General features: G+C 36.8%; 1 protein-coding gene across 1 annotated transcript in view; it reads right to left on the bottom strand.

The window, feature by feature from the left end:
• The window catches only part of Il13ra1 (interleukin 13 receptor subunit alpha 1), a 45038-nt gene that overhangs the window by 5156 nt on the left and 12343 nt on the right, over positions 1-27539 (bottom strand). Inside the window, exons 5-10 of the mRNA XM_010622655.1 lie at positions 23908-24095; positions 21553-21704; positions 16285-16332; positions 15886-16018; positions 13133-13229; positions 10808-10892 (exon numbers count right to left, since the gene is read on the bottom strand). Coding sequence (XP_010620957.1) covers positions 10808-10892; positions 13133-13229; positions 15886-16018; positions 16285-16332; positions 21553-21704; positions 23908-24095 — 703 coding nt within the window. The remainder of the gene's footprint in view (positions 1-10807; positions 10893-13132; positions 13230-15885; positions 16019-16284; positions 16333-21552; positions 21705-23907; positions 24096-27539) is intronic.

Below are 27539 nucleotides of genomic sequence, written 5' to 3'. Positions count from 1 at the left end.
TGCTAACTTATGAAAAATATGAAAAAAACTGATATATGAAATTGAGATTCCCTTTTCCCATCTATCAACTTGGCAATAGTTTGTTTAAATTAGATAACCCCAAATTGGTAAAAGTGTGGCCAACTATTTGGATGTACCACTGGCAAGTGCATAAATTTTTACAACCTAATTCTTGTCTATCCTTCTTATAAAAATTATAATTTTGTATATTCTAATGCTGTGTTCTTAACATGAAAAAATCATCCTCTGCATAGGTAAGTTGGTATTTCATTCAATAGTATATATTTTTTTACACATCAATAAATCAACCCCATTTTCTTTATCCTCTGCATAATATTTCATTGTATAAATGCACCATAACTTATTTAGCCAGTATCTATTTAGTTTTTATTTTTGGTACAGAGGATTGAACTCGGGACCTTGCACCTGCAAAGCAGGTGGCAGAACCACTGAGCTAAATCCCCAGCCCTAGCCAGTATCTTTATTGGAGTTAATATGTACAACCTCTTGGAGTGACAGTTTGTCAATATCAATCAAAGAGTTTAAAACAAGGCTGAAGGTATAGCTCAGTGGTAGAGTGCTTGCATTTTTGGGGGGAGTTACTAGGTTCACCACGAAAAAAAAGGCCCCCAGGATGGTGAAAAACAGGGAATAAAGAAAAAGGAGGATATAAAAACTGAAAAATCAGTCAAAGGCTATATAAAAACAGTTGGCAGGTGGCAGGATTTTATCCATGGTATGTTGTTTGCAGAGAAATTCTCGAAGGGAGTTAGTAGAAACAGCATAGATTTTAGTCTCTCCGAATGCCAGTACTTAAAAAAAAATGTGAATAGAAATGATAAGTAGAACAAGTAAGAAAGCAAAACCAAAATTCCCTGACACAATCTAAACTAAGCTGTATGAAAATGATTCTCTCATGGATCCCAAGATTAGAGTAGGTGAGGACAAACCAGATACCTACAAAATTCAAACTGTACTAGTTAGGAAAGAATACACAGAAGGCATCAGTATGGCATCCAAGAGACCTGAGAACTCTAAAGTAATTTTCTCAAATGTTAGTGAAGTATTTCGTGAACAAGAGCAGCAAATGGGAGGGGTCTGCCTCTTCAAACAGTGGTTGAGGGAAAAAAGTCCATGGTCTAGATTGAGAACAGCTTAAGCCCCCATGAACTCTCACAATGAATCATTTAAGCTCACTTGCAGAATAAAACTGCACTCAGGAAAAACTAGTGGGGATGGACTCCAAATTGGCCAGGACAGAGATAAGAAAGCCCAGATAAATATGGAAGAAATGGATGGATGGATGGATGGACAGACAGAAGTAAGGAAGGAAAGAGGGAAGGAAGGAAGAAGGAGGGAAAGGGAAAAATTAAAAGCAACAAAATAATTAAACATTTAAAAAACAAACAGAAAAATTAGAGGAGGCAGACAGGTAAGAGCAAGAACATTTCAGATAGTAATTCACCCTAACTTTGAATGATTCTCAAAAATTATTGAAGATGTAACTCTGTAGTCAACATTAGAAAAAAAATCTAACCCAAATCAAGCTTCCTTCTAAAAGTTCGGAAAACTAATTTCATATAAAAATGAGCAGCAGAATAATAACCTCACAAAATTAAAACATGCCTGAAAGAGATGTCCACAAAAAAATCAATAAAAATTACAATCTAACATTCAAAACTAGCGGAACTACTTAAAAATTTTACATATGGAAAAGTGTAAATTGTATGGAAGAAAATATAAAAATCCAGAATAAGAAATGAAATAACAAAATTTAGGAAAGAATTAAAAGTGAAAGTAAATAATAGTTTTATTTCAGAAATGAAGACTAACTTAGAAGGAACATAAGGCAACCACAGCAGATAATTAGGCAGTACCTTAAGAGAAAAGAAGATAAAAGACAGGATTTTTATATCAAAAAGACATGAAAGTGGAAGAAAATTATTCAAGAGGACGTGACAAATATAGAAGACAAGCAGTGAAAAAGGATGGAATTAGTTGAATATCCCTTATCCAAAATGCTTAGGAGCCAGAGATTTGGGGATTTTTGGAGTATTTGCAGATACATTATTGATGTGAACCAAGTCTAAACACAAAATTCATTTATTTTGCTTATACACATAGCCTGCAGGGGATTTTATACATGTTAGGTAATTTTGTGCATAAAACAAAGTTTAATTGTGTGGAATTTTCCATTTGTAGCATGATGTTGGTGCTCAAATTGTTTCAGATGGTGAAATATTCTAGAGTTTGGATTTTCAGATTAGAGATGCTCAACCTGTACTTCAGAAAATCAAGCAGAATGATCAGCATCACCAAGTTATTCTCTGGAAAAGTACTGGATTGTGAAGAAAAAAATCATTTGACAAGCAGACAAAATTACCAAGTGTTTTAACAAAGAAAATATTTTTAGGTTTTTTTTTTTACATTTTATGCCAAAAGAAAATGGAAGATAGAACATAGGATTCTGCTATCTTGATTTGTTTTTATAAATGCAGCAAACTCCATCAAAATGTAAATCATTCAGGAAATGCTAATCCTGTGAAACCTTCCTGAGACAATGTTAAGAGCTGCAAACAACCAAAATGACTGAGAGACCTTGACCTAAAGTCCAGTAGTGAGCAGCAAATACATCTCCATACACAGAAGACTAAACGAGGGCTCTATATGAGAGCAATGACCGTGCAGCGACCAGGCTACTTTAAAAGGAAGGGGTAAATGGGGAGAGCGCATGGAAAAACGGATCTTCTCGACAATCATTAAAAACAATTTTAAATTGGGAATGTGTTACGCATCTGTAGTCTCAGTTACTTGGGGGTCTGAGACAGGAGGATTACTTGAATCCAGGAGTTTGAGGCCACCCTGGGCAACACAGCAAGAGCCCTCCTCAAATACACACACACACACACACACACATACACACACACATGCGCAGAAAAACGGATCTTCTCGACAATCATTAAAAACAATTTTAAATTGGGAATGTGTTACGCATCTGTAGTCTCAGTTACTTGGGGGTCTGAGACAGGAGGATTACTTGAATCCAGGAGTTTGAGGCCACCCTGGGCAACACAGCAAGAGCCCTCCTCAAATACACACACACACACACACACACATACACACACACATGCGCACACAAATTGTTCAATTCAAATAAAGTTCAATATGATACCATCATTCAAATGATTAAAAGATTGGTTAAAAATGTGGACTGGCGAGTTAGGATGCCTAGGGTTCAGATATCAGCTCTGATACTTGTAAGTTTTGGATCTCAGCTCTGCTATATACTTGAGCACATATAATCTCGAGCAAGCTATATATCTATATCTATATCCATCATTCTGCTGTCTCACTTTCTTCAGCTAGATAGTGAAAAAATGTATACTGACCTTAGGATGGAGATATTTTAATGGGGAAAGTGCTTATAAAAGTATCTGACACATACTGAAGGTTCAGTAAGTATGAACTGTTGTTGCTATTATTCTTTCAATCAGTAAGAACATTTCTGTTTGTGTTGTTCATATAACATTAAAGGTAGGTATTTCTAGGGGATAGGATTAAGTGTGCTTTGTTTCTTGAGTGCATGGGGTTCAGTTTTCTATAATATATATTTATTTGTAAGTAAAAATTATTTTAAATGCACAGTGAAAATACTTTTATTAGTTACTGGTCACTAGACCTAATTCTTAGCTATGTTGGATAAGAAAAAGAATCAATTGTTTCAATATGGTGAAAACTGAAGCAGAAATAGCCTCTAAGAAAATATCAGTCTTCTCAACTGGCTGTCTCCTTCATTTTCATTATGATTTGCATTCCTCTCATTTTTTCCTTTTATTAGCAGTGTAGCCTTTTCCATAGAATGTAAAAGGAACAAATACAAAAGCTCTGGCCTATTTAATTTCATTAATTATATGACAGTCTAATTTTAGAATCACTTGTGGAAAAAGTACACAAATTCATATAATTATCAGTCTGTAATTTAGTCCTTATACTGCTAATTAAATAAAACGAGTCCATCAACCAGTGAGTGGGTTGCCACTTTTCTCTTGTAAACCAAACCAAGGCTTTCTACAGATTCACAAGCTCCACAGATTTCTACTCCCCAAAACACATAAATATCCCCAACTCAAGACTATAGTGTGCTTTTCTCTTCAGGGCTTGCACTCTATTTTCTATCAGTGTATACTTCAAATTTTGCCTAATAAACCTCTTTTTATCTCTCAAAAAAATAAGGTCATCAGCAATACAATTTTGACTAAAGAAGAAAAATGATCACAGATTAAAAAATCAGTGTTAATGCGACTAACACAACTGACTTTCAGCTGTTCATCATCTAAGCCTAGAAAAATAATGCCTTATATAGGGTTTTTATACTGTAAAGAAATGACCAAATTTTGCAGTGTAATAAGAACAGTAAGTCTCAATTTAACATTATTTTCAAGATTTGTTTAGGTTATTTCTCACAGTGCATTGTCTATCAAAGTGAAGTGGAGTCCATACATGTAAGCACCACACAAAATCACTATTTTTTATACCCAAGTCAACCTATGTCATACTCCAACCCTCTTTGATCAAAGGTGTAAACAGAAAGTTGAACAATATAAGCTAGAGATCCCCATGCGTTAAGAGTATTGCAGTTTTAAATATAACGAGTTGAATGTTGCACAAAGGGGAATAATACTGCACCATTTGAGGTGGCTATTAGTCCAACTCTTAATTTTTGTTGTTGTTGGCGGTGGTGGTGGTGGATTTTTGAGACAGGGTCTCACTATGTAGTTTAGACTGATCTGGAACTCACTATGTAGCCCAGGCTGGTCTCAAACTCACAGTGATCCTCCTGCTTCAGCTTCCCGAGTGCTGGGATTACAGGTGTGTGCCACCACGCCTGGCTCCAACTCTTCATTTTAAAAACTGAAAAAGGGAAGGTAAAAATGAAACATGCATCTTTCTTTTCTAAAAGCAGAAAGTGAATTTTAGAATAACCAAAAAGCTCATTTGATGACAGAAGCCAGTGCTTTATAGAAAATTGCGCTTGCGAGGCAGGTGGTGGAACCACTGAGCTATAAATCCCGGCCCTCCAGCTAATAAATGTAGCTGAAATGATAGAATGAGAAAAATCATCATTTTATAATTCCTAAAGAAATGATTGACTCAAGCAAAAGGATATAAAAGCATTTGCAGAAGGATTGGCAAGAGTACTAACATGACACCACACAAAGGATCTTCAGGCAGCAAGGATTAAATAAATATAGATTGCAGGAGGGGACATACCATTATTACCTAAAATACAGTGATCAATATTAGCCTCACTAATGGTGGGACAAGTGGATGATATCTGTCCCCAGACATTGGGATAGTTGAAAAGATCTGAATATCCCTGAATATTAGATAATACTATGAAATTAATAATTTTTAAAGTGTAGTAATGCTACTCATGCTATACAGGAAAACATTCCTCATTTTTCAGGATATATACTGAAGTAAAAAAATTCAAAAATATTTGGCAGACAACTCCAAGTTAAAAAGCTGCTTTCCAACCAGGAATGTAAAACTGGCAATGTACTGAAAATATAACTATTTTGCAAGGAGTTGGGGAATAGAAATTTCTATGGATAAAAGAAACGCAGATAAAGAGAAGAAGCAACTCCCTCATCCACCCATTCCCCTATCCCAAATAGGGCCAGCAGCCCAATTAGTCACAAATAGCAAAGCAACAGCAAGAAATGTTGTTGGCCAAAATATTACTACAGTGATGAACAAAAACATCATCAAAATATTAGAAACCTTAAGGAAAAATATAATGAAAGTTTAATTTACTCACGGCCATATCTAAACTTTTTTAAAGAAGTACTATTGATGGTTTAGTGTGAAAGTAAAGAGTGTTTTAAAAGGATTTGGATTATTTCTTTGGATAGGTGTTAGTAACTATGGGCTACCCGGTTTTAGTCCTGGTTCTGCAGTTCCCTTTCCATAGGAAAATCCTTGAGAAACTTCTCTGTGATCCCTAAAAAGTCCCCATTTCCAAAGTAAGGAAGTTGGAAGAGAATCTAGAGTTTTGAAAACCTGGAACTAAAGGGAAATAAAGATGTAAACATCCATCTTAGTAGATGAATTTCATTCCCTAACTCCGTGATGGGAGAAGTGAAAGGTTAGACTTCTTGCATATGCAGTTCAATTTGTGAGGGGTGCAGCCATGGAAAGAAAGTAGATTATACCTTTGGTTAAAAGTACACATGAAAATTTGTTCTTTTACCCTTTCCTATATCTGATATGTTTATTATATTTTCCACGTTAGAGAACTGATTGTGTTTACTGGTCTACAGCCACTCTGAACAAAACACTTAGGCTTTCAATGGTCCATCATGTCAGTATACCCACCTTACTAAACTGCAGAATTATCTGAATCACTGGGACAAAAACAACATGTTATCCTCTAGACAGCAAATTGAAATCAAGCAATTTGCTCATCTCTGAGAAAGATAATTGATCTGATTTTGCTCTCAATGTTGCCATTATACACTTTATCACTCAGACCTGAAAAGCTAAAATTATTTTTTACTCTCTCCGCCTTTATCATCCACATTGAGTCACCATGTCATAATGAGTTTCCTTTTAATGATGTCCCTTACATCAATCTCCCCTGGTAACATCTAAATTCAAGTCCATATTATCTCAGAGTCCTGGATGTCTACAATATTCTCTTCATTAATGACTTGTCCTGGTTTTCTTTTATTATAAAACTAATATATCTAATTAGAGACAATTCAGAAATTTCCAATAGAATATCAGTTACACACAGTCCCTCTGCCTACAGACAATCATTCATTCTGACCCATTTCCTCCCATTCATTGTTTTGTGAGTGCATTAGGGCACTTGTGTAACAATTAGGATTACAATATGCTACACATTTATAATGTTTCTTCCTCTCATGAGTATTGTGTTAATACAGTAAATTCTTTGAAACCTAATCTTTCTTAAATTCTTGATTTTCTTGATTGTTGATGATTCATGGTTTCTAATTTTTCATGTTAGAAAACAAATTATGTATTAGTCATCCTTGTGCTACGATTGGGTTATTTTCTTAAAATCTATTCCTAAAAGTATAAAGTATAATTACAGGACTACCTTTTATTTTTTTGAGACAGGGTATCTCTAAGTCACCTAGGCTGACCTCAAGCTTGCAATCTTTCTGCCTCAGCCCCATGAGTAGCTAAGATTACAAATATGCATTATTATGCCCAGTAAATATCTGAATCTTTGAGCACTGACATAATACTTTTTTTATTATTCTGGAGCATTTCAGATTTCAGATTTTTAGATTAGGAATATTCAACTAGCAAAGTCTACGCAGATATCCAATAAATAATTCCAAGATCTTAAATACTTCAGGTCAGAAATATTTTGAATAAGGCATAGTGTGAAAGTTAAGCTTAATTGTGCAACTTGTCAACTTGATTGGCTTGGGAGCTGGCCAGAGGACTACTAGAACACGCTTCTTGGTGTGTATCTGGGTAGGTCATGGAGGCATGATGCTGTGTATTATACCTAGTCCTTGTCCCTCTCTGGTGCTGTTCCTCTGTTCTGTTTCCCACACAACTTTTCCCCACCATGCCCTTCTGCCATGATGCTCATGCCTTGGAGCCTGCCAAGCATGTATTGATTCCCCTCACACGGTGAGCTAATTTCTCCTCCTTTAAGTTGTGGATACTGGATATTGTGCTCCAGCAGTGGGAAAGCTGACTAATACAGATACTCACACAGTATACCCTATTCCAGGCCTTTCAGCAATGCATAAAAAGTGCTACTTCCTATCCACTTGTTACAAGCTAAATATTGGCTCTTTTTAGGAATTCATTAGGCGAGAAATGTATATCTCATCAAGGCTGTGGTTTGGATGTCTTATGTATATTGGTAAATTCACATGTTTGTACAGATATTGGGCATTTCTGTCCTGGTATTTCAAAATCAACTAGTTTCCATCCTAAGAAGAGTAGCAAACTCTTCAGAGGTCTAGCATTTAGGTCAATGGGTGAAACCACAGTGGGAAATTGGAATGGTAGGGCCTGAGATGAATCAGAGAGCGCATGTCCTGCCTAAGATTCCAAATGGAAAAAATTTAAATATATCATACACGCCAAACAAAGCATCTAATGGGGCAATTCAGTTTGCTACCACATTAGTGCCTTTTCTCTCTAATACTATCTTGCCTGTACTGTTGATAGAGTAATATTCCTAATACCTTTCCATTGTAAGCTATTCATAATGCGACCTCAAATATTTTTCTCAGAATTCTCCTATCCAAACTCTACTTCTGCCATACAAGACTCTTAGGAGACATTGATATGTTTGAGAACAAGCACTCTGCTTAAAAGGCAATGCAGCATAGTAGAAAGAGTAAGAGAATTCTGGAATTAGACAGTCCTGGGTCAAATCCTACCTTAGCACCAACTAGCTGTGTGACCATAGTTAGCCTCACTGATGCTCCATTTCCTCATCTGTAAAGTAATATTGACAGCACCTACTCCATAGGATAGGTAGGAGGATTCAGTAAAGTAAGCAAGGCACTTGTTACACAGCCTGGAACACAGTACACTTTCAATAATTGGTTAGAGTTGTTATTGTACTTGCACAATTCCCAACTTCCAGCATCTATCATAGTAGCTGTTGAAATTAAGAAAGAAGTAATGGCAAGGGAAAATATCTCTAACAGTGATTTCACATTGTGGACCACAGACTAGCTGACTATCACTATCATCATCATCATCGTCATCATATTTATTCCTAAATGTACAACATAGTGCAAGACAACACTTCATTCTAACTATAGGTGGCAAAAAATGTTATGGCAGGGAATCCAGACATTTACATAGGAGTGGAATCAAGGGTCACTGTCATCGCAAGCAAAAGGAAGTTTACTTTTCGTCAGATTTTTAAGTTCCACCTCTGGCCAGAGGGATCTTCTCAACAACTTTTATATTTAGCTCCTTGAGTTTCTTCTGCTCCTCTTTTTGTTTTTGCTTGAAGATCTTATCTTCTTCATACATCTCCTTGCTGTGCTTCTTGGACTGTTATAGAGGGTTCTTGTCACCTCATAGCTAAACGTAGTGCCTGCCACCCCTTCTGGAGACCCCACTCCTCCTATAGACTACCATAGCATGATAGGAATCATCTGTGGGCTTCTGTGAAATATGCCAATGCCTGGGCCTCACTCTTGAATCACTGAATCAGAATTTCTGGAGGCAAGGCCCAGGAATCTGTATTTCTTAAAAGCATTTCATTTGATTGTAACTCAAAGTTGAAGAACCACTGGTTGCCTCACTTGCCCCACTTACAGTGTGCAATCAGGCACCAGACTCCCAGACCTATCTGCCTAGAGGTGCCCTATCCCCACTGTCTGTGAAGGAGAACTGGTGAAAAAAGTGATCCCAAAGAATTTTCTGGTAGTCTACCAACCTTCCATCCTTACCAGCTTTCCTTCCCTAGCCAAATAGCATTTCTGCCATTGTGAATCAACCATTATTACAAGAATCATTTTGGCAATAAAGACAGATGGAAATGATTAACAATATTAAGACTCATCATCAATGCTTATTAAGCACGTTCAATGTGCCAGGCATGCTAACCAGTTTATATTAAGTTAATTACTGTGTATTAAATTAATTCAATCCACATAAAACTATGAGAGAGGTGCTGTTGTTACCTCTACTTTACAAATAGGAAAACTGAGTCACAGAGAGGCTAAAGAAATTACTTGAAGTTAAAAAGATGGTAAATGACACAACAGACATTTGAATCCAGACAATCTGACTCCAGAGCCTGGGTTATTATCTACTATTCCGTGCTACTTCCTTAAGTTAACTGTCTTATGCCTATTAGTACTAATTTAAAATATACAGTCATATTGGTATTTATTTCATTTACTGTCTTTATTATTTCATTAGGGTGAATGTATTTATCACAGACATCTCAAACTCTTTTGTTCCAATAATGCTTCAGTTTTCTAGTCACAGTTCTAACTTTGGAGTCTGCTGGAAACCAACTCTAACAGTTGGGGTGGGCCTATTTCTACTTTCAAATATTTGGAGTCCAACTTTCCTTGCAATGGCACAACCAAAGTGTATTTCAATTGCACTATATATTTTCCTGTATCAAATTTTAAAAATTGGCTAAGAGTCAGAAGCCCTGTCTATTAGGCTACCTTCACAAAAGAGGCTCTTCTGCCTGCATGTCGGGTAAAATATGCCCCTTACCTCAAAAAAGAATGCAGCCTCATGATCTCAAATGGGCCAAGTGTTCTAAGGACTTCTCAGCTGGTATGTTTGACCTGAGATATACCCTAAATCAGCTCTGCTTTAATCTTTTTAAATAAAACTGTAGTTCAAAAAAAACTTTGAAATGAAATTTTAGTACACGCTACAACATGATAAACTTGAAAATGTGATGCGAACTGAAATTAGCATGCACAAAAAGAAAAAAATATTGTTGGTTCCACGTAATGAGGTATCTAGAATAGGCAAATCCATGGAAACAGGAAGTATACAGTGCTTACTAGAGGCAGGGGAATGGGGGAATGGAGAGCTATTGTTTGATGAACATATTTCCTGTTTGGGCTGATGAACAATTTCTTGAAATACATAGTCGCGATTGTTGCCCAACATTGTCAACATACTTAATGGCACTAAATTTTACATTTAAAATGGTTGAAACTGTGATTTTTACACTATGCATATTTTACCATTATTTTTAAAAATCATGTAGCCTCAAAAAATATAACCACTTTAAAACCCCCATGGATTCAATGCTTACCAGGGTATCATCATTCTGGTCTCCAAACATTTCTTTAAAAATCTTGCCAGGATCAGGAATTGGAGGGAATATAATGATCTTAAGCCTTTAAGAAAACAGATATATTTCAGATCAAACCTTCCACTGCATAGGAGTCCCCTTCTTAAATACAGCCTTGGTAAAAGAAGGTATGCAAAAGTCACGACTTAGCAAAAGTCATAATACACAAGTTCCTTTAGTGGCAAGGCGATGGTGAAGACAATTCTTTAAAAACACTAAGAGCATCAAGTTTTAGTGGAGCAAACAAGTAATTACATATCTCTCATCATTTAAATAATATTGATGCTGTACTTCTAATAAACCAGATAGAAGCTTGCTTTTTATAATTTTGAAAAAAATCTGAGGACAGGGTATATTTCTCTTTCATTTTTTCCCCTTCTTACTTCTTTTGTCTCCATTTTTGGACCTTATAATCCCCTTTGGGGGACTTGACTTATCTTTCAGGGAGTACCTATTGGTGGGGTTCAAGGTTCAGTCTTTTGTCCTTTTTACTTCTCTGTATCTTACTCACTTTTGGAGCACTCTCTTCCAGTGTTTTCAAACACATTTCCATATCAGCCACCCACCCCGCGGAGTCATATCTCCAATCCAGAGCTCTCACTTGAATTCTAGAATCACATACACAATTGCCTGTTTAACATGTCTACTTGGACACCTAGTAGGCATTAACATGTTCAAAACGGAAGTCCTCAGCTTTCCCTAAAGCCAGCACTCCTCATAATTCTCTCTGTCTTGGCAAATGGCGTTGACACTTGCTCAGTTATTTAAGAACAAAACTCTTAATGGGTTTCCTAGAATCCTCAATTTCCCTCACACTTCCACAGAGAAGCAGCTATCAGCAAACCTTTCAATTGTACTTTCAAAATATATTGCATAAACTCACCACTTCTTCCTATCTCTATCGCTAACCCTCTAGAAAAGGCTGTCCTCATCTTTCCCTCCAAACACTGCAATGTCTGCTAACTAGTCTACCTGCTTCCATTCTTGCACAAGTCAATTCTTCACTCAGCAACTACAGTGATCCTTTCATCAGATCACATCCTTCTGCTGCTTAAAATACTCCAGTATTTCCTACTGTGTTAAGGAAAAAAATTCAGTTCCTTGCCATGGCCTGTACAGTCTGGTCTGCCAACTTTTTCCCTCTTGCACACTCTACCTCTGCCAGACATACTATGCTTATTTTTATTTATTTATTTATTTTGGTATCAGAGATCAAACTTGGGACCTTGCACTTGTGAGGCAGGTGGCGGAACCACTGGGCTAAACCCCCGGCCCCACAGTAAGCTTATTTCAGCCTTAAGGCTTTTGCACTTGCTAGTCAGTTGGCCTATGATGCTCTTTGCTCAAATATTTTAATGATTCACTCCTTTATTTTATTTCTCTCTTCAACTGCTACTTTCTCAGAGAAATCTCCCTGGCTATTCTATGTAAAATGCATCTCTAGTCACTGCCTAGCCCCATCCCTTGTCAATTTGCCAACTTTATTCCTCACTATGTGAAATCAATGTGTGTGTGTGTGTGTGTGTGTGTGTCTCACTAATTCACACATAGTGAGGAACCTTGTTCTTTTCACTGCTGTAACACCAGCACTTAGAGCAGTACGTGTCACATAAACAGGCATTCGAGGTATAATATGCATAATGAAAGAACACTGAAATATAAAATGTTGCTTCTGGACCTGGATTAATAGCCTTATTCCAGTCTTAGGTTTTTACTGCTAGAGCAAGTAACAGTGCCTATAGTGAGATAAAGAAAACAGAATATTCCTAAGGAATGAGTACCATATATGAATGAAAACCTGTCGAGTTTTCAATTCCTGCAGCATTAGGTAGTGCGCTGCTTTGCATTAGTACTAGATAAGTCATTTCATTGGCAATGGTATTCATTTCTTTTTTTCTTTATTGGTGCTGGAGACTGAATCCAGAGCCTCACACATGCTAAGCTTGGGCTTTACTTTTGAGGTACACACTGCCAGCCTCTATTTCTAAAACTTTACTCCATGAGCTACCATTGATAAATTAGTCATTTGAACGAATAAAGGAACACAGAGCCTATTCAACAATGCTAAATCCATACGAAAGTAGTGTTTGAGCAGAGCCATGGAAAACTAATCTCACCAGAAAATGGACACAATAGTACTTTTTTGCCGTGTCATACCACAAAAGCCATTTGTGGTAAAAATGCTTCTAATACACTGGAAAAACATAAAAACCAGCTCCAAGAATAGTAACCATAGCAACCAGGCTAGCAGAAGAAACTGTAAAAGCTCTCTGGGTTGATGCTTACCGTTTTAGGTAAAGCAGAAGGACAATGACCACACCTGCAACGATGACCGGAACAATGAGTAACATGGTCATGTAGAATGTGAAACTGGGCTTCTTACCTAGGAAATGGAAAACAAATAGAAAGACATGAGAACTAGAATCCTTTTAGAAATAAATCAGGAACAATTTTGTTAGCTAGTAAAATCACAGATACTTCTGTTCCCTAGCCCAACCTATTTTTCAAAGATAATTTCTATGTCTTTAATAATTAAAAAATGTTCTGTTATAGTACCTGGAATTTCCTGGGTAGTAAACACCTAAAGGATTATCTACAATTATGACATCTTAATTAGTTTTAGACACACTATTACAAAGATAACGTATCTATTAAATATGTCATCTCAGTAACAGCGACTACCTTTTCTTACTGCTTACCGCTACTAGAACACTTAACAATAGCTACTGCTACTGCTATTCTTAAATGAGCTCCAGGTATATGTCTGGTACTATACTAGGTGCTTTGACATGTTTATTTCCTATGTATGCTAGAGAAACAGTATTATCTCTCGTTAATACAGATAAGAAGGAAAAGGCTCAGAGAGATCAACAAGTCATCAGAAGGGTTTAGTACATGACGTGGGCGGGTCTATCATATAGCATCACCCATTCCAAAGCTTACCCTGTTATACATAACACACGGAATACCATTTGTCTGTTTATGTGGTCCTCTTTCCCACGATGGCATGATCATCAAGGACACATCATCAAGGCCAAACATCATTGTTTTAGGCATCCTCCAAGATGGCCTCAAATGATTTCTGCCTCTTGGTAATCACTCTTGTGAAATCCCCTCCCTCTGAGCATGAGTTGTGCTACCTTGCTTTTAAACAGCAAAACAGCAGCAGTGATGGGGTGTCACTTTCAATATTAGGTGAAAAAAGATCATGGTGTCCATACTGGGTGTTCTCTCACACATTCTTTCTTGCTTGGGTCACTCACCTAGGGAGGGCAGCTTCTCTGAAAGGAGGTAACCCTGTGGGGATGTTCAAGTGGGAAGGAGCTAAAGGAAGCCTCTGTACTAGTTTCTGGAGGCTGTTGTAACAAATCACCACAAAGTAGGTGCTAAAACCACATAAATTTATTCTCATTGTTCTGGAGGCTAGAAGTTCAAAACCAAGGTGTTAACAAGGCCATGTTCCCTCTGAAGGCTCTGGAAAAGAATCCCTCATTTCTTCCTAGATGCTTATGGCTCCTGGGAATCCTTGGCTGTAACTGCATCACCCCAGCCTCTGCATCCATCTTCACATGGCCACCTTTTTGCGTGACTATGTATCTCTGTCAACGTGTTTCTTCTTCTGATAAGGATACTAGTTATTAGATTTAGGGCTCATGCTAATACAGTATAACCTCATTTTAACTTGATTACATCTACAAAAATTCTATTTTCAAATACTGTCACATTCATAGGTCCTGGGGGCTGAGACTTAAACACATCATTTTGAGGGAACGTGATTCAATCTACCATAGCCTATATTCAGCAACCACTGAGGACTGAGGCTTTCCGACCATCATATGAGTGGCCTTGGAAATGGATTCTCCAGCCCTGGCCAAGCCATCACATGAGACTATAATTCTATGTAGAGCTGGACTGTAACTTCATGAGGCCTCTAGGTAAACTATGCCTAGATTCTTGACCCACAAAAAGTGTAAGATGGTAAGTGTGTGTTGCTTGGAGCCCCTAAACTTTGGGATAATTTGCTTTGCAACTATAGATAGCTAATATAAGCATGCCTGTCACATAGCTTGTTTGACCTAGCAGTTAATAGAGAACTGACTTGCTCAACAACCCATCTCTCTGAGTCTTAGACGCTGTTTAAAGTTCTTAAGTTGGTTTTTTGTTGCCTCCAGGAATCACACAAAAAAAGAAAGCCTATTCCCATTTTAACCTGATAATACTACAGATATTAGAATTCAGCAATTATGAGTCCTCACAGCAACTTCGGTTGTTTGAAGTACCTCACCAAGTTGTGAGGTTCTTCACCATGCTGATTACCCTTTCAAGAAGAGATTCTGTTCTGTCATGCATGGGATGTCAGCATGGGGTGCCACATTTCCGACGTGGCCAGATCACTGTGCCCCACCCTGCACTAGCACTGCAACCCCTGATCTGGGGGCTGCACTAACGTTGCTGCCCAAGACCACACATGCCTTTCAAGGATGTTTAAGGTTCCAACATTGAGTCCCTTTGAATTTACACAGTCAGGTGAAGCCCTATAACCCACTCCACGCATGTGTATAAAGCTCGGGTCTTTCCAATCCTGAACCTGAGCAGGGCTTCCTCAGCATCTCCACTAATAAGTGATTTTTCTTTAAACCTAGACATAGGGTCTTCTCTATAAAATGCCATCAAGATCTCTGTTTCCTCCTTAATTGTGTCAACTGCATACAGGACAGTCTTATGGCATGGTAAAGCCTGCATATTCGATCAGTCCTGAGTTTTATGTCTTTGTTCAGGTTGTTAATAAAACTAGAGCTACAACAGGAGTGAAAATAACACTATCCACTAGCTGGATTGTGGTTTTTCCAAATAGTTGTGCACTGTCAATGAACCTCGGGTGATTTGATGCTAATTAAACAGAAAACACTTTTCAATTGTAAGTGCTATTTGGTTGCTGTCAAGAAAGCCTGACAGTCCATTTCCCCAGTTGACTTTCTGCTTCAGTTCAGTTACCATGCCTCAATGATTTAAATTTTAATGAAATTCTGTTCTCTTACCGATACTCATCACTTGACTCCAATTACTCCAGAGTTTGTCATCCTCGTAGCAAAGTTTATTTGTCTTGACTCTTATTCTAACTGTGTAAAAAGTATCAGGAAGAACACCAGGGACCATAAAACAAGTTGTACCCTTAGATATAAAAACACACAAACACTATTATCAGTTTATTCTTTCTCTGCTACTGAATCATAATACAATTATCTGCCAGATTCTGTATATGATTAAGACTTGGATTGTAATTCAAATGATCTGACTTTGACTCCTGGAAAAAGTTGGCAATAACCCACAGAACAAAGCAATTTATTTTTCTGAAATCAGGTCATATTTATGCTGTATCTGGCCTGCTGCAACCCATATTATTTGAAGTCTAAGCCAAATAGCTAAAGTTTACTGACCGTCATGTTGCTCTCAAACACTGAATTCTGACATCCATCCTCATCAGCCTTGAAAAATAAAAAATAAATGAATAAGTTTCCAATTTTAAAAACATATTTTATTTTCTCTCATTGAGTTTATTGGTACATTTTAGGTATACAGTACAGTTACATTCATCATTGGGATCTTGCACCTTTACATGACAGGTCTTAGTTCTCATTTTTTCCCCTTGTTCCTGCCCTCCCTTCACCCCCTCATCCCTTCCCTATTTACAAATATTTTATTTACATTTTTAATTTTCTCATATTTTTTTTCTTTTCCCTTGTTACCTTTCCCCTACCCTTCTCACTTCCCCTACACCTTTAGCATTTTTCTTCCTATTTCACATTGTCAATTATATCATTAGGATCTTATGTACCATTATAGTTTTTCACACCAGAGAAATTATTCAGTATTTACACATGTGTGAATTATTTTAATATCTGTCCTTTTCTAACAATTTTCCTTATAGCCCATTAAAAGAGGACTAAGTGGCCAGGTGTGGTGGCACATGCCTGTAATCCCAGCACTCAGGAAGCTGAGGCAGAAGGATCGCTGTGAGTTCAAGACCAGCCTGGGCTACATAGTGAGTTCCAGGTCAGTCTCAACTACATAGTGAGACCCTGTCTCAAAAAAAAAAAAAAAAAAGAAAAGAAAAAAGAAAAAAAAGAGGATTAACTGCAGTGAAAAAAAGGTTGGTCTTATTAATAAGCGGTGCTGAATCAATTACATATCTATATGGTAAAACAGAATCTTTACCTTCTACTTCAAACTATTCACAAGCTCAAATCCAAATATATTTCAGATCTAAAATAAATGAACAAATTAACACACAAATATAACAAGCTTTTAAGTGAATTCATAGACCATCGTGACCTTGAAAAAGGAAGATTTCTTAAAACAGCAAACAAAAATGCCACATTAATAAACAGAAAATGTTTCTAAAGTGTTCTGTGTTAAAATTTAAAACTTCTGTTTATCAAATGATAACCTAATAGGGAAATAATAGGCAATGTATAGAAGGAAAGACATGTTTGTAACTTCTGATAAGGGTCTTGTATATATTCTCTTCTCAGAAAATTAATAAAGATAATTCATCAGAAAAACTAGCAAAAGACTTAACAGATACTTCATGAGAGAATATGTAAACTGCCAATAAACATAAGAAAAAGTACTCAACTTCATGGATCACCAGAGAAATGCAAATTAAATCTACAAGATAATGATACACATACTTACTAGATAGAATACTAGTGGTAATCACTAACCATCTAGAATTCTCAATTTCTACTTAATAGTGTAAATTGGCACACCATTTGGGAAAAATGTTATCTACTAGATATAATCATATGTAAACTTATGAACAACATATATGGGTATATTATATATGCCCAACAAAAATGTATGCATATGTATACCCAGAGAGAAGTATGCAAATATTCATAAAACTCTATTCATAATACCCTATACTGGAACTTATCCAAATCAGTGAAAGAGTAGATAAAAGTGGTACATTCACATAATGGAATATATATAATGAGAATGAACCATCTACACTACATGAAACATTAGTGGAGAATCTTAGAATTTTTAATGAAAAAGGGAAGACACACAAAAATATATTCTGCATAATTACATTTATAGGAATTTTGCTGTTGCTGTTGTTTATTTGTTTATTTATTTTTGGTACCAGGGATCGAACTCTGGACCTTGCGCCTTGGCAGTTAGCAGAACCACTGAGCTAAATCCCCAGCACTATAGAAAGTTTTAAAAGCAGTGATAAAACAAATCTATGGACTTAGATGTCAAGATGTAGTTGCTCTCTGGGAGAACAGCACCTTAAAGAGGTCCTGAGGGTGATTCTGGGGTGCTGGTAATGTAGGCAAAAAGTCATTTGTGAAAACTCTTTATGAAAAGCAATCATTGAACTATATACAGCGGTTCCTTCGTTCACAAATTTAATTTTTTCTACAATTTTGGAAAAGAAGGCCAAGTTCGTGTTTGTGTGGGAAAGATGTGTTTGTTGTGTTTGTCCTGTTTGTCATGTCATGCAGTTAGCAAACAAAAATCCACATTTTGCCAAACACTCTGTTTTACAAACCAAAGTGTTTGTGAACCGAGGTACCACTGATTTATGACTTGTGTAATTTTTATATTGTGTATTTTACATCAATAAAAAGTTTGGAGGGAAAGAATGAGAGAGACAAAGACAGACACTAGTCTCCCTCACTGAGAGTATAAGATATAAAAATGACTAGAATGGAGAAAAGAAAAATAATGTAGAATTCTCCTCCACACAATGTAAATCACTTGCTATCTGATTTAAAAAGAATAATCAGTTTTTTGCTTTTTTGGGTTTTTTGTTTGTTTTGGTACCAGGGATAGAACTCTGGCCCTGCCTTGCCAAGGCAGGCAGTGGAACCACTGAGCCAAATCCCCAGCCAACAGTCAGCTCTTTAAATGTGAGTTTTTAGCCAGGGATTTAGCTCAGTCATTCCACCACTTACCACACAAGCACAAGGTCCTGAGTTCAATCCCCAGTAGAAAAAAAAATACTAAATGTGAGTTTTTAAAGAATGGAATGAAAATCTGTTGCCTAGTCAACTCCTACTAAAGACATTTAAACACGGAACAGAGACTAGAACACATAGCCACTAATTTTGACATTTAATGTCACTCACTACATGGCTCCTACTGGTATATGTGAAGAGCTGGAAGGCCAATGGAATAACAAAGGACTGTTCTCAATATGTCATACAAGGGCAGAGGAAGAACCACTCACAGCTACTGTGTCCCACTGCTGGCTATCTGGGATTATAGACCTATTGGGGAATCTCCAGTTTCATCTACCACTTGAGGGATCAAGTTGCAGACTGATGTCCCTCCTTCCCATCTGCCAAATACATAAATTTCAAAGTTAGCAAATCATTATGTAGATTTAAGTCTCTAAGCTCTTGCTCAAATGTAAATCCTCTCACGTAATTTAATAGCTACTCAGATATTTCTGAGATGAGGAAAACAAGGAAATGGAGCATCAAGTAGATAGTTTTTCAGGATAAACAGTGGTAATAAAATAAGCCATTCCTCATCTCATGGTCCTGTCATCAGCTAACTGAGCACAATCCCCTTGTGATGGTACCAGTTGATGTTCTGGCTTACTTCCCCCTCTTAACTGTCAACACCAGGCACAGGCAGGTAGCAAAAAAAGTGAGTGGTACAGTCCCTGAGGTTTTGAGGCACCACCTTATGGAAATAAGCTCCCAGAGCAGCATGATTCCAAATCTGGGCAAAAAAAATTGAATTCAATTTTAGTATATGTGCTGCCAAAGCAAAAAAATAAATTCAATAAACAAAGAGCGAAACAGACCCCTCATTTTGTGATAAAAAACAAACAAAACATAATAAGGGCTTAATTTGTGCTCCTGCTCTAAACCTAACAATGGGACTGGTGCCCTGAGGTTACATCACATTCCATTCTATTCCCCACAGGGACCGCTAATTAGAATGTTTTGTATTAGATTCTGAACAGCTTAAGTGCACATAATTCAACAAATACTGACTATTGTACTCAAAACTGACTACTTTCTTTGACGCAAACTCCAAGAAAATGGAATGTTTTTAATAACACCTGCAGGCATCTAGATGATGGATCTCTGCATTCTGCTTAGCCACTTTTTTCTACTATATTTTGGTTGCACAAGTTTTGCTTTCTTTCCCACTCATGTCAAGCTCATTTTCACCTCAGTCATCGTAGTTGCTGTCCTCTCTAACTCCAGATTTTCACATGCTCTTGCACTCTACTACATAACCCCATTTGATTTTCTTCACAATACTCATGCAATAAAATTATCTTGCTCATTTAAACATATTTATTTTCTAATATGTAAGCTTCATAAAGAAAAAAACACCTAGTAAAAATTTGCTAAGCAATTGTTATTGGTTGATTTCATGTTAGCAGGCATTCTTTCTGGGGTGAGGTGGAATCTCAGCATTATTTTCATTTGCATCTCTCGAATGACCAGTGATGTTGAACATTTTTTCATAAGTTTATTCGCTATTTCTACTTTTTTGCCTGAGAAATGTCTGTTCATTTCAGATGCCCATTCTTGGATTGGGTCTTTAAATTTAGGAGGTCTGACTTTTTAAAGTTCTTTATATATTCTAGATAATAGATAGATCTTTGTCTGAGTAACAGCAGCCCAATTGCCCATTAATCGAGATTGGATAAAGAAATGTGGTTTTTAAATACATATACACATATAGATATAGATATATATGAGTACTACTCAGCCATTAAAAATGAGAAATTTGACACATTTGTAGCTAAATGAATGCATATTGAGGTGATACTCAAGTGAAATAAATAGGATACACGTGTGTAAATACCCAATAGTTTCTGTAGTGTGAGAAACTGAGAGTATAAATAAGGACTAAAAGGTATAATAATGTAAAATAGGAAGAAAAGGGGCAAAGGGGAAGGGAAATGGTAGGGGTGGGGGAAAGGAAAGAAGGAAATGGAATATTAGAAAATGAAAAAATGGAAACAAAGTCTTTGTAGATGGGGAGGGGTAGAGAGGTTAAAACGTACGGTAGGGGAATGGGCAAAAAGTAGGAATCAAGATGGATTATGTAAATGTGCAAATTTCCAGTGATGAATGTCATTGTATCGTATACCTTAAATGTACTAATAAAATTAATTTTAAAAATTTGTTGAGCAAGGAGTAGAGGTAGTTCAGTGGTACAGTGTTTACCTGACATGCACCAGCCCCTAGGTTCAATCCCTAGCACTGAAAAAAATTTATATATATACATATATACATATGTATATATACATTCAAATGGTCCCAAAAAGTTGGTTTACTGAGTATTATAGCCAGGCATAGTGATGTATGCCTATAATTCCAGCTACACAGGAGGCTGAGGCAGGAGGATTGCCAAGTTTGACATTAGCTTGGGCAACTTTGTGACACTCTATCTCAAAAAAAAATCTAAATGGTTGTAGATGTGAGGCCCTGGGTTCAAAAAGGAACAAAATTATATTGAACAAATGAATTAACAAATGACTTGAACCTTGCACCTAATGCTAACATAAACCCTCAAACTTTCCACATTGCTCAATTCAGACAAGAAGTTTGTTTATCATCATTATCTAGTAACAAATGAAGAGCTATATTTCATTCAGGTTTCAATTTAAGAAATTCAAGTGAAAGTAAAATATCCAAGGGAAAATAATAATCTAAAAAACTTACAGAGAAAATACCATGTGTCTCAGTTTGGCTCTTATTGACTTCTACTTCATAAGATAAGCATCTGCTATCAAAATTTGGTGGATTCTCCCAATGCACATATAAGGTACCGTCTCTGAATAAGAGATTTTTAATATGTGGAGGATCAGGTTTCACTGAAAAATAGAAGAAAGCAAATTTAGCTTCCAAAATTTGACTATATGATATAAAATGGATAATGAATGTTCACAAAATTAAATCACAACAGGGTTGATATGTTTAATGCCTTTACATGAGGAAATATATGGTTTTAGAATTTCTGATTAGCCATAATTAGTGGAAGAAACCTCTTTAAAACTGTCTAGTAGCCAGACATGGTGGTACGCACCTCAACATTCAGAAGTTTGAGGTCAGCCTGTTCAAGCAAGTTCAAGGCCAGCCCAGAGTACACGGCAAGACATTGTCTCAAAAAAAATTTTTTTAACTGCCTAGTAAAATGGATTTAAGGATAACATGAACTCTGACCTTCATCTGGTTACAAAATGGCCAGGGTATAATCAGGACATCTAACTGTAACATAAAGAATGAAGCAAAGAAGTGCCTAGGTCCAGATGTGCCTCTATTTCATGAACAGCAAACCACCAGGTACAAGGGGCTGCCCCAGCTGCCATTCACTCATTCCAGAGACCACAATGAAAACATTAGCCTAGTCTCTATCACACGCTACAACATGGATGAACCTTGAGAACATTACATTAATTGAAACAAGCCAGTTACAAAAAGATAAATACTATATAACTCCATTCAGGTGACATAGCTAAAGTAGTCAAGTTCACAGAAAAAAAGCCAAGGGCTGGGGCACAGGGGAATTTGTGTTTAATTGAGTTCCAGTCTGGCAGGATGAAAAGTTCTAGATATCTGTTGCCCAACAATATAAATATGCTTCATACTCTTGAACTTTACACTTAAACATGATTACGAAGATAAACTCAATATTATGTCATTGTAACAACAATTAAGAATAAAATATTCTTTAAAAGCATTGGCCAGGTCAATCTACCTTTGTTGGAGTCAGGTACACTTAAGACCAAGCAACAGAAAATAATGGATAGTTAACAGAAAACAACTTGTAGGTGTCATCTTCTGGCTGAGAAGAATTGTCCTTCATGCCATCGTTAATTCCACGAAGGAGAGCATCAAAATACATAAGCCTCAAAAGTACATCTAGAATAATCTGCCCAAGAAGGGGGTGGATAGAGAAGGCTTTGCTCCATCATATCCTACTTGGCAAACACTATCTGGACCCTACTCCCTTGGCCTACAACATAGGCTGCCTTTGGTCTCCTGTTAGAATTTACTTCCATGACTATCTGAAGAGGTTGTAGGCAACGTTCTGCTTACAGACTCGCGATCCTTGGTCAAAGGATGGCTCTTTGTCTACAAATCATCTGTACACCACTAAGCCAGAATTTGATCTCCTTCTCAGGACAGTGCAACAAATAACCCAGTATGCTGCTGGTATTTTCTTTAGAGATTTACAAAATAGTTTTATATATCTTATGTCATCTGGACTTTATGAAAATATTTTGAAGTCAAAGGGGACTATATACTCCACTTCACAGACAAGGAAACACCCGAGAAGGGTGTATATGCCTTGTCCAAAGTGGAGCTAGGACCTCAACCAGATATTCTATGCTCAAGTTGAGGCCTCTTTCTAATAGGCCAATACTCAGTTCATACATCCACATGTGGCAATCCTGGTTGTTCTGACCAACCATTGCCTGGGCCATAAAGAATGTCAAATATTTTGAAGATGGAATTGGAAGTACAGCTCAGTGGTAGAAAACCCGTTTAGCATTTTTGAAGCTATGGGATCAACACCTAGCATCCAAAGCATTTTTTTAATATCCCTGATTATACCACCTTCATTCTAAGCTTTTTCCAACAGATAGATTATTCAGGAACCATATGGTCATATAAGCATCATTTTCTCAAGTACCATAAGTGGAGAAGAGATCTTACAGACAGCCTGAATTCCGATATTGGTTCTACAACTAATTGATTCAAGTTTCAGCATGCTCCTAAGTACAAGGATAAAGCATCTGGTTTAAAAGGCAGAGTTTCTAATCTTGCTTCATTAAAAAGGATCTATTGAAGAGAGGTACAAGATCTCAATAATGAATGTAACTGTACTGTATTCCTAAAATGTACCAATAAACTCAATTAAAGATGAAAAAAAAGAAAGATTACATACATGTAGTCTCTTGTTTTAGGAAAATCTGAAGACCAAAATTACCATTTTCTTATCATTTGTATTTATTGTTCAAAGGACATAAGCCACTTTTACCTGTACTGTTACAGAGGATTTCTAAAACTTACCACGGGATCTTAAAGGCACTATATGGAAGGATGGCCTAATTTTTCCTGCATTATCCTTCACCATTATTTGGACACTGTATTGTTCAAAACTGGAATCCTTCACTTTACTCAGATCAAAGGAACAACCAATGTGTTGACCTTCTTTATAGATGTTTTCACATTGAAGAATTTTTCCCAGGCTGCTGTGCCTGCAAGACAAAATGAGACAACCCTCTGTATTATTTTGAATGAGGTATTCAAGAGACAAGAGTAGAATTTTTTAATGATGCGATGTTCATTGAAAACAGTATTTGCAATAAGGCAAGACAGCTTTTAAAAATCCCTATCTTTTTTTTTCTTTTTGAGTTTATTGGTACATTTTAGGTATGTAACAGTACAGTTACATTCATCATTGGGATCTTGTACCTTTATATGACAGGTCTTGGTTCTCATTTTTTCCCCTTGTCCCTGCCCTCCTTTCACCCCCTCCTCCCCTCCCCTTTACAAACACTTCATTTCCATTTTTTCATTTTCTTATATTTTCTTTTCCCTTATTAACTTTCCCCTACCCTTCCCACTTCCCCTACACCTTTAGACCCTTTCTTCCTATTTCATATTGTCCATTATATCATTAGGATCTTATGTACTATTATAGTTTATTCATACCAGAGAAACTATTCGGTATTTACATATGTGTGACTTATGCTGGGTATCTTTCCAAAAAAATTAAAATAATCATATCACAGAGATGTATGTGTACCTATGTTTATAGTGGCACAGTTCGTAATAGCTAAAACTTGGAAACAGCCCATTTGCCCATCAGTTGGAAACTGGATAAAGATGTGGTTTTTCTATAAAATGGAATATTACTCAGCCATAAAGAATGAGAAATTAGGTTCATTCATAGGAAAATGGGTACATATTGAGGATATACTCCTAAGTGAAATAAAAATCCATATCTTAAAATATGGCTTACTTCATTGTCTAGGAAAAAAAGCTGCTCTTTGGTGATGGCTATCAGTATTGTCAATAACTGTAAAAACTATAAGAGTCCTGATCTTCCTCTTATAGAAAGAAACATGAGGAAAGTGTACTAAGTCAAGATGAGAAGTTTTGTGCAGATCTACTGAATTCATGATTTCCTTATGGTCTCTCTGCCTGTGTTTTCTTGGCTTGTTCCTGCCTTCTTCCCTCTTCCCATCCACACACTCCCAGTTTTATCATTCCTACTCCTCCACTATACAGTAATTTCTATTCTGGGGATTCCTGGTCTGAATCTCTCACCTCAGTGTTAGTCCTAGATTTCTAATGGTTCCATATTAGTGATCTACTTTTGCCTCACAATCAGTGCCCCAAACATACCATACATCCTTGTCCCCACCAAACTGTCTTTTCTTCCAACCTTCCCATTTCCATCACTCAGAGTTCATTTCTTCCAGGATCCTTAGATTTTTTTAAATCTTTTTTTTTCTCCATTCCCTATACTCTACCACCAAGTTTTGTTTGCAGAGTTTCTTGGATTCTCATTTGCTATGATATTCCCATTGCTCACACCCTGATTCATGATCTCATTGCTTCAGGCTTCATGCCTTCTCTAGGATGACCTCTCTGACCTTCAGTTTTAATGTCCTTTGACTGCTGTCATATCAGTCCAGAACTCAATGGCTTTCTAAGTGTTCTCCTCCATCATTTAGCTTTAAATGTCTTCTTTCACTAATGATTTTCAGCACTTACACAGTGCAAATAGACAGAATGTACTCAAAATACATTTTTGTCTAGGCTACTAGAACTCCCTTTTTTAGTGGCCAGCAGAAGAGAGAGCCAGGCTTTACATCATCAGCCACAATGGGAGTTGTGCAAAGGTTCTGCAGAAAGGGAAGACAATTTCTAAGAAATGAACAACAGTAGATTCCCAAGTCCTTGGCCTACTACTTCAAAATCATCTGTAGTAATTTAAAGTGCTGAATCCTCAGGCTCTTTCCCAGAGAAGCCAACTTTGAAGGGATTGCCTGGACCTAGGAATCAGAATTCCAACAGAAATTTCCCCCAGGGGATTCTGCGGAAAATCAGGTGTTTAAAACCTGGGGATACAGCTCAGTGGTAGAGTGCTTGCCTAACATGTTTGAGGTCCTGGGTTCCATTTCCAGTAACACAAAAATAAATAAAATAATCAAAATATACAGGCAAACTTTTAAAAAAAGTTCAGATCTAATGTATTTACCCCTTCAAAGGCTTTACAAGGAATTTTTCAGCATAAAAATGTTCCTGTCCTTCCAGAGAAAATGTCCTAGTCTTTGAGAGAAAATGTTCTTGTTCTTCAAGAGATAATACAAAATTTTTCTCCTAGTTACAGGTCTCTGGTTTATATGAGAAAGCAGTTTTTAAAAACTTAAGTTGTTGTCATGAGTAGTTTTTTGGGTCATATGGTTCTGGAACATTTCCTACCCATAGCCAGAAATAGAAACTAAAGAAACTAATGACGTTTTTCTTCATAACCAAATAAATTTGCATATAAATTAGTTTATTTTAATAATGGAAAAAGCTCTTCTAATGAGCATTCTTTTAGACTTCTTTTTCATTTTTGCGCTGTATCTTACATTTACTCATGGAGCCACATGTGAAATTTTAAAAACAATTTTATTGTTATTTAGAAATAGTAATAAGGGGGAAAATAGCAGTTTTCAATAGACAATGTTTTTGGATTCCTTGTGAAAAATTAGATGATAACCTAAGAAAAGCAGATGATCCTGTTAAAATGTATATACTGACATCTTCTGCAGAATCATACTGTAGATAGGAAATGGACAAATTAAGACTATTCTCCCAACTCTGCAGATGATTAATGGGGTAAGAAACTCCCTAACATGCATTGTCCTGGATGGCCAGGCTCCTTTTAATGCCAGACTGTCCCTGCAGACATAACTCATTGTACTTGGGGATGTCAAAGAACTTGTTTCAATTATAAAAATGATTCCACATTTTCTAGTTGGAGATTAGTGAAAATGGCCTTTGGCAGTTTGTGTGATACGATTTACACCATCACCTAAAGCATTATGGGTGCCTGCTAATGAATACCATGTCCTCACTGCCTTGCTTTTGTGGTGTTCACTAGAAAGGGTGGATCTATGGGGAGCAAGAAAAGAGAGGAGGTGTGAGCTTGGTGCCATTTCTATGAGGTGGGAAAGAAGTTGGCTCACTATGCTGATGATATCTGCAAGAGAGTGGGTATTAATAACAAACACCAAGAGAAACAGCTCTCATGTTCAGAGTGCTTACTCTATACTTGCTAGCAGTTATTTATGGTTCCAAACACTTTCTATATAGTAACAGCCCTCATGACAGTTTTAAGAAGTAGGCACTAATATCACTATCTCTATTCTATAGATTATGAAACTGAAGATCAGAGAGAAGGCGCTCTCCCCTAATCATATTTCTAGTAAGGAAGAGAGCCAGGATTTTAACCCAAGCAGTATGATGTGGTAAAGGTAGAAGATATAGGCTATTCCAGCCTTGTCCAATAGAGCTGTCTGAGATTATGAAAATGTTGCCTATCTGTGTTGTCCAATTCAAGAGCCACTGCAAAAGGGGTAGAGAGACTGAATAACTAAAGCTTTAATTTAATTTTAATGAATTTAAGTTAAAATGTTAATAGC

The sequence above is a fragment of the Fukomys damarensis genome, unplaced genomic scaffold (genome assembly GCF_012274545.1).
Source record: "Fukomys damarensis isolate Sample0158 unplaced genomic scaffold, DMR_v1.0_HiC HiC_scaffold_39, whole genome shotgun sequence".
Lineage (NCBI taxonomy): Eukaryota > Metazoa > Chordata > Mammalia > Rodentia > Bathyergidae > Fukomys > Fukomys damarensis.
This window is presented reverse-complemented; position numbering and strand designations above follow the sequence as displayed.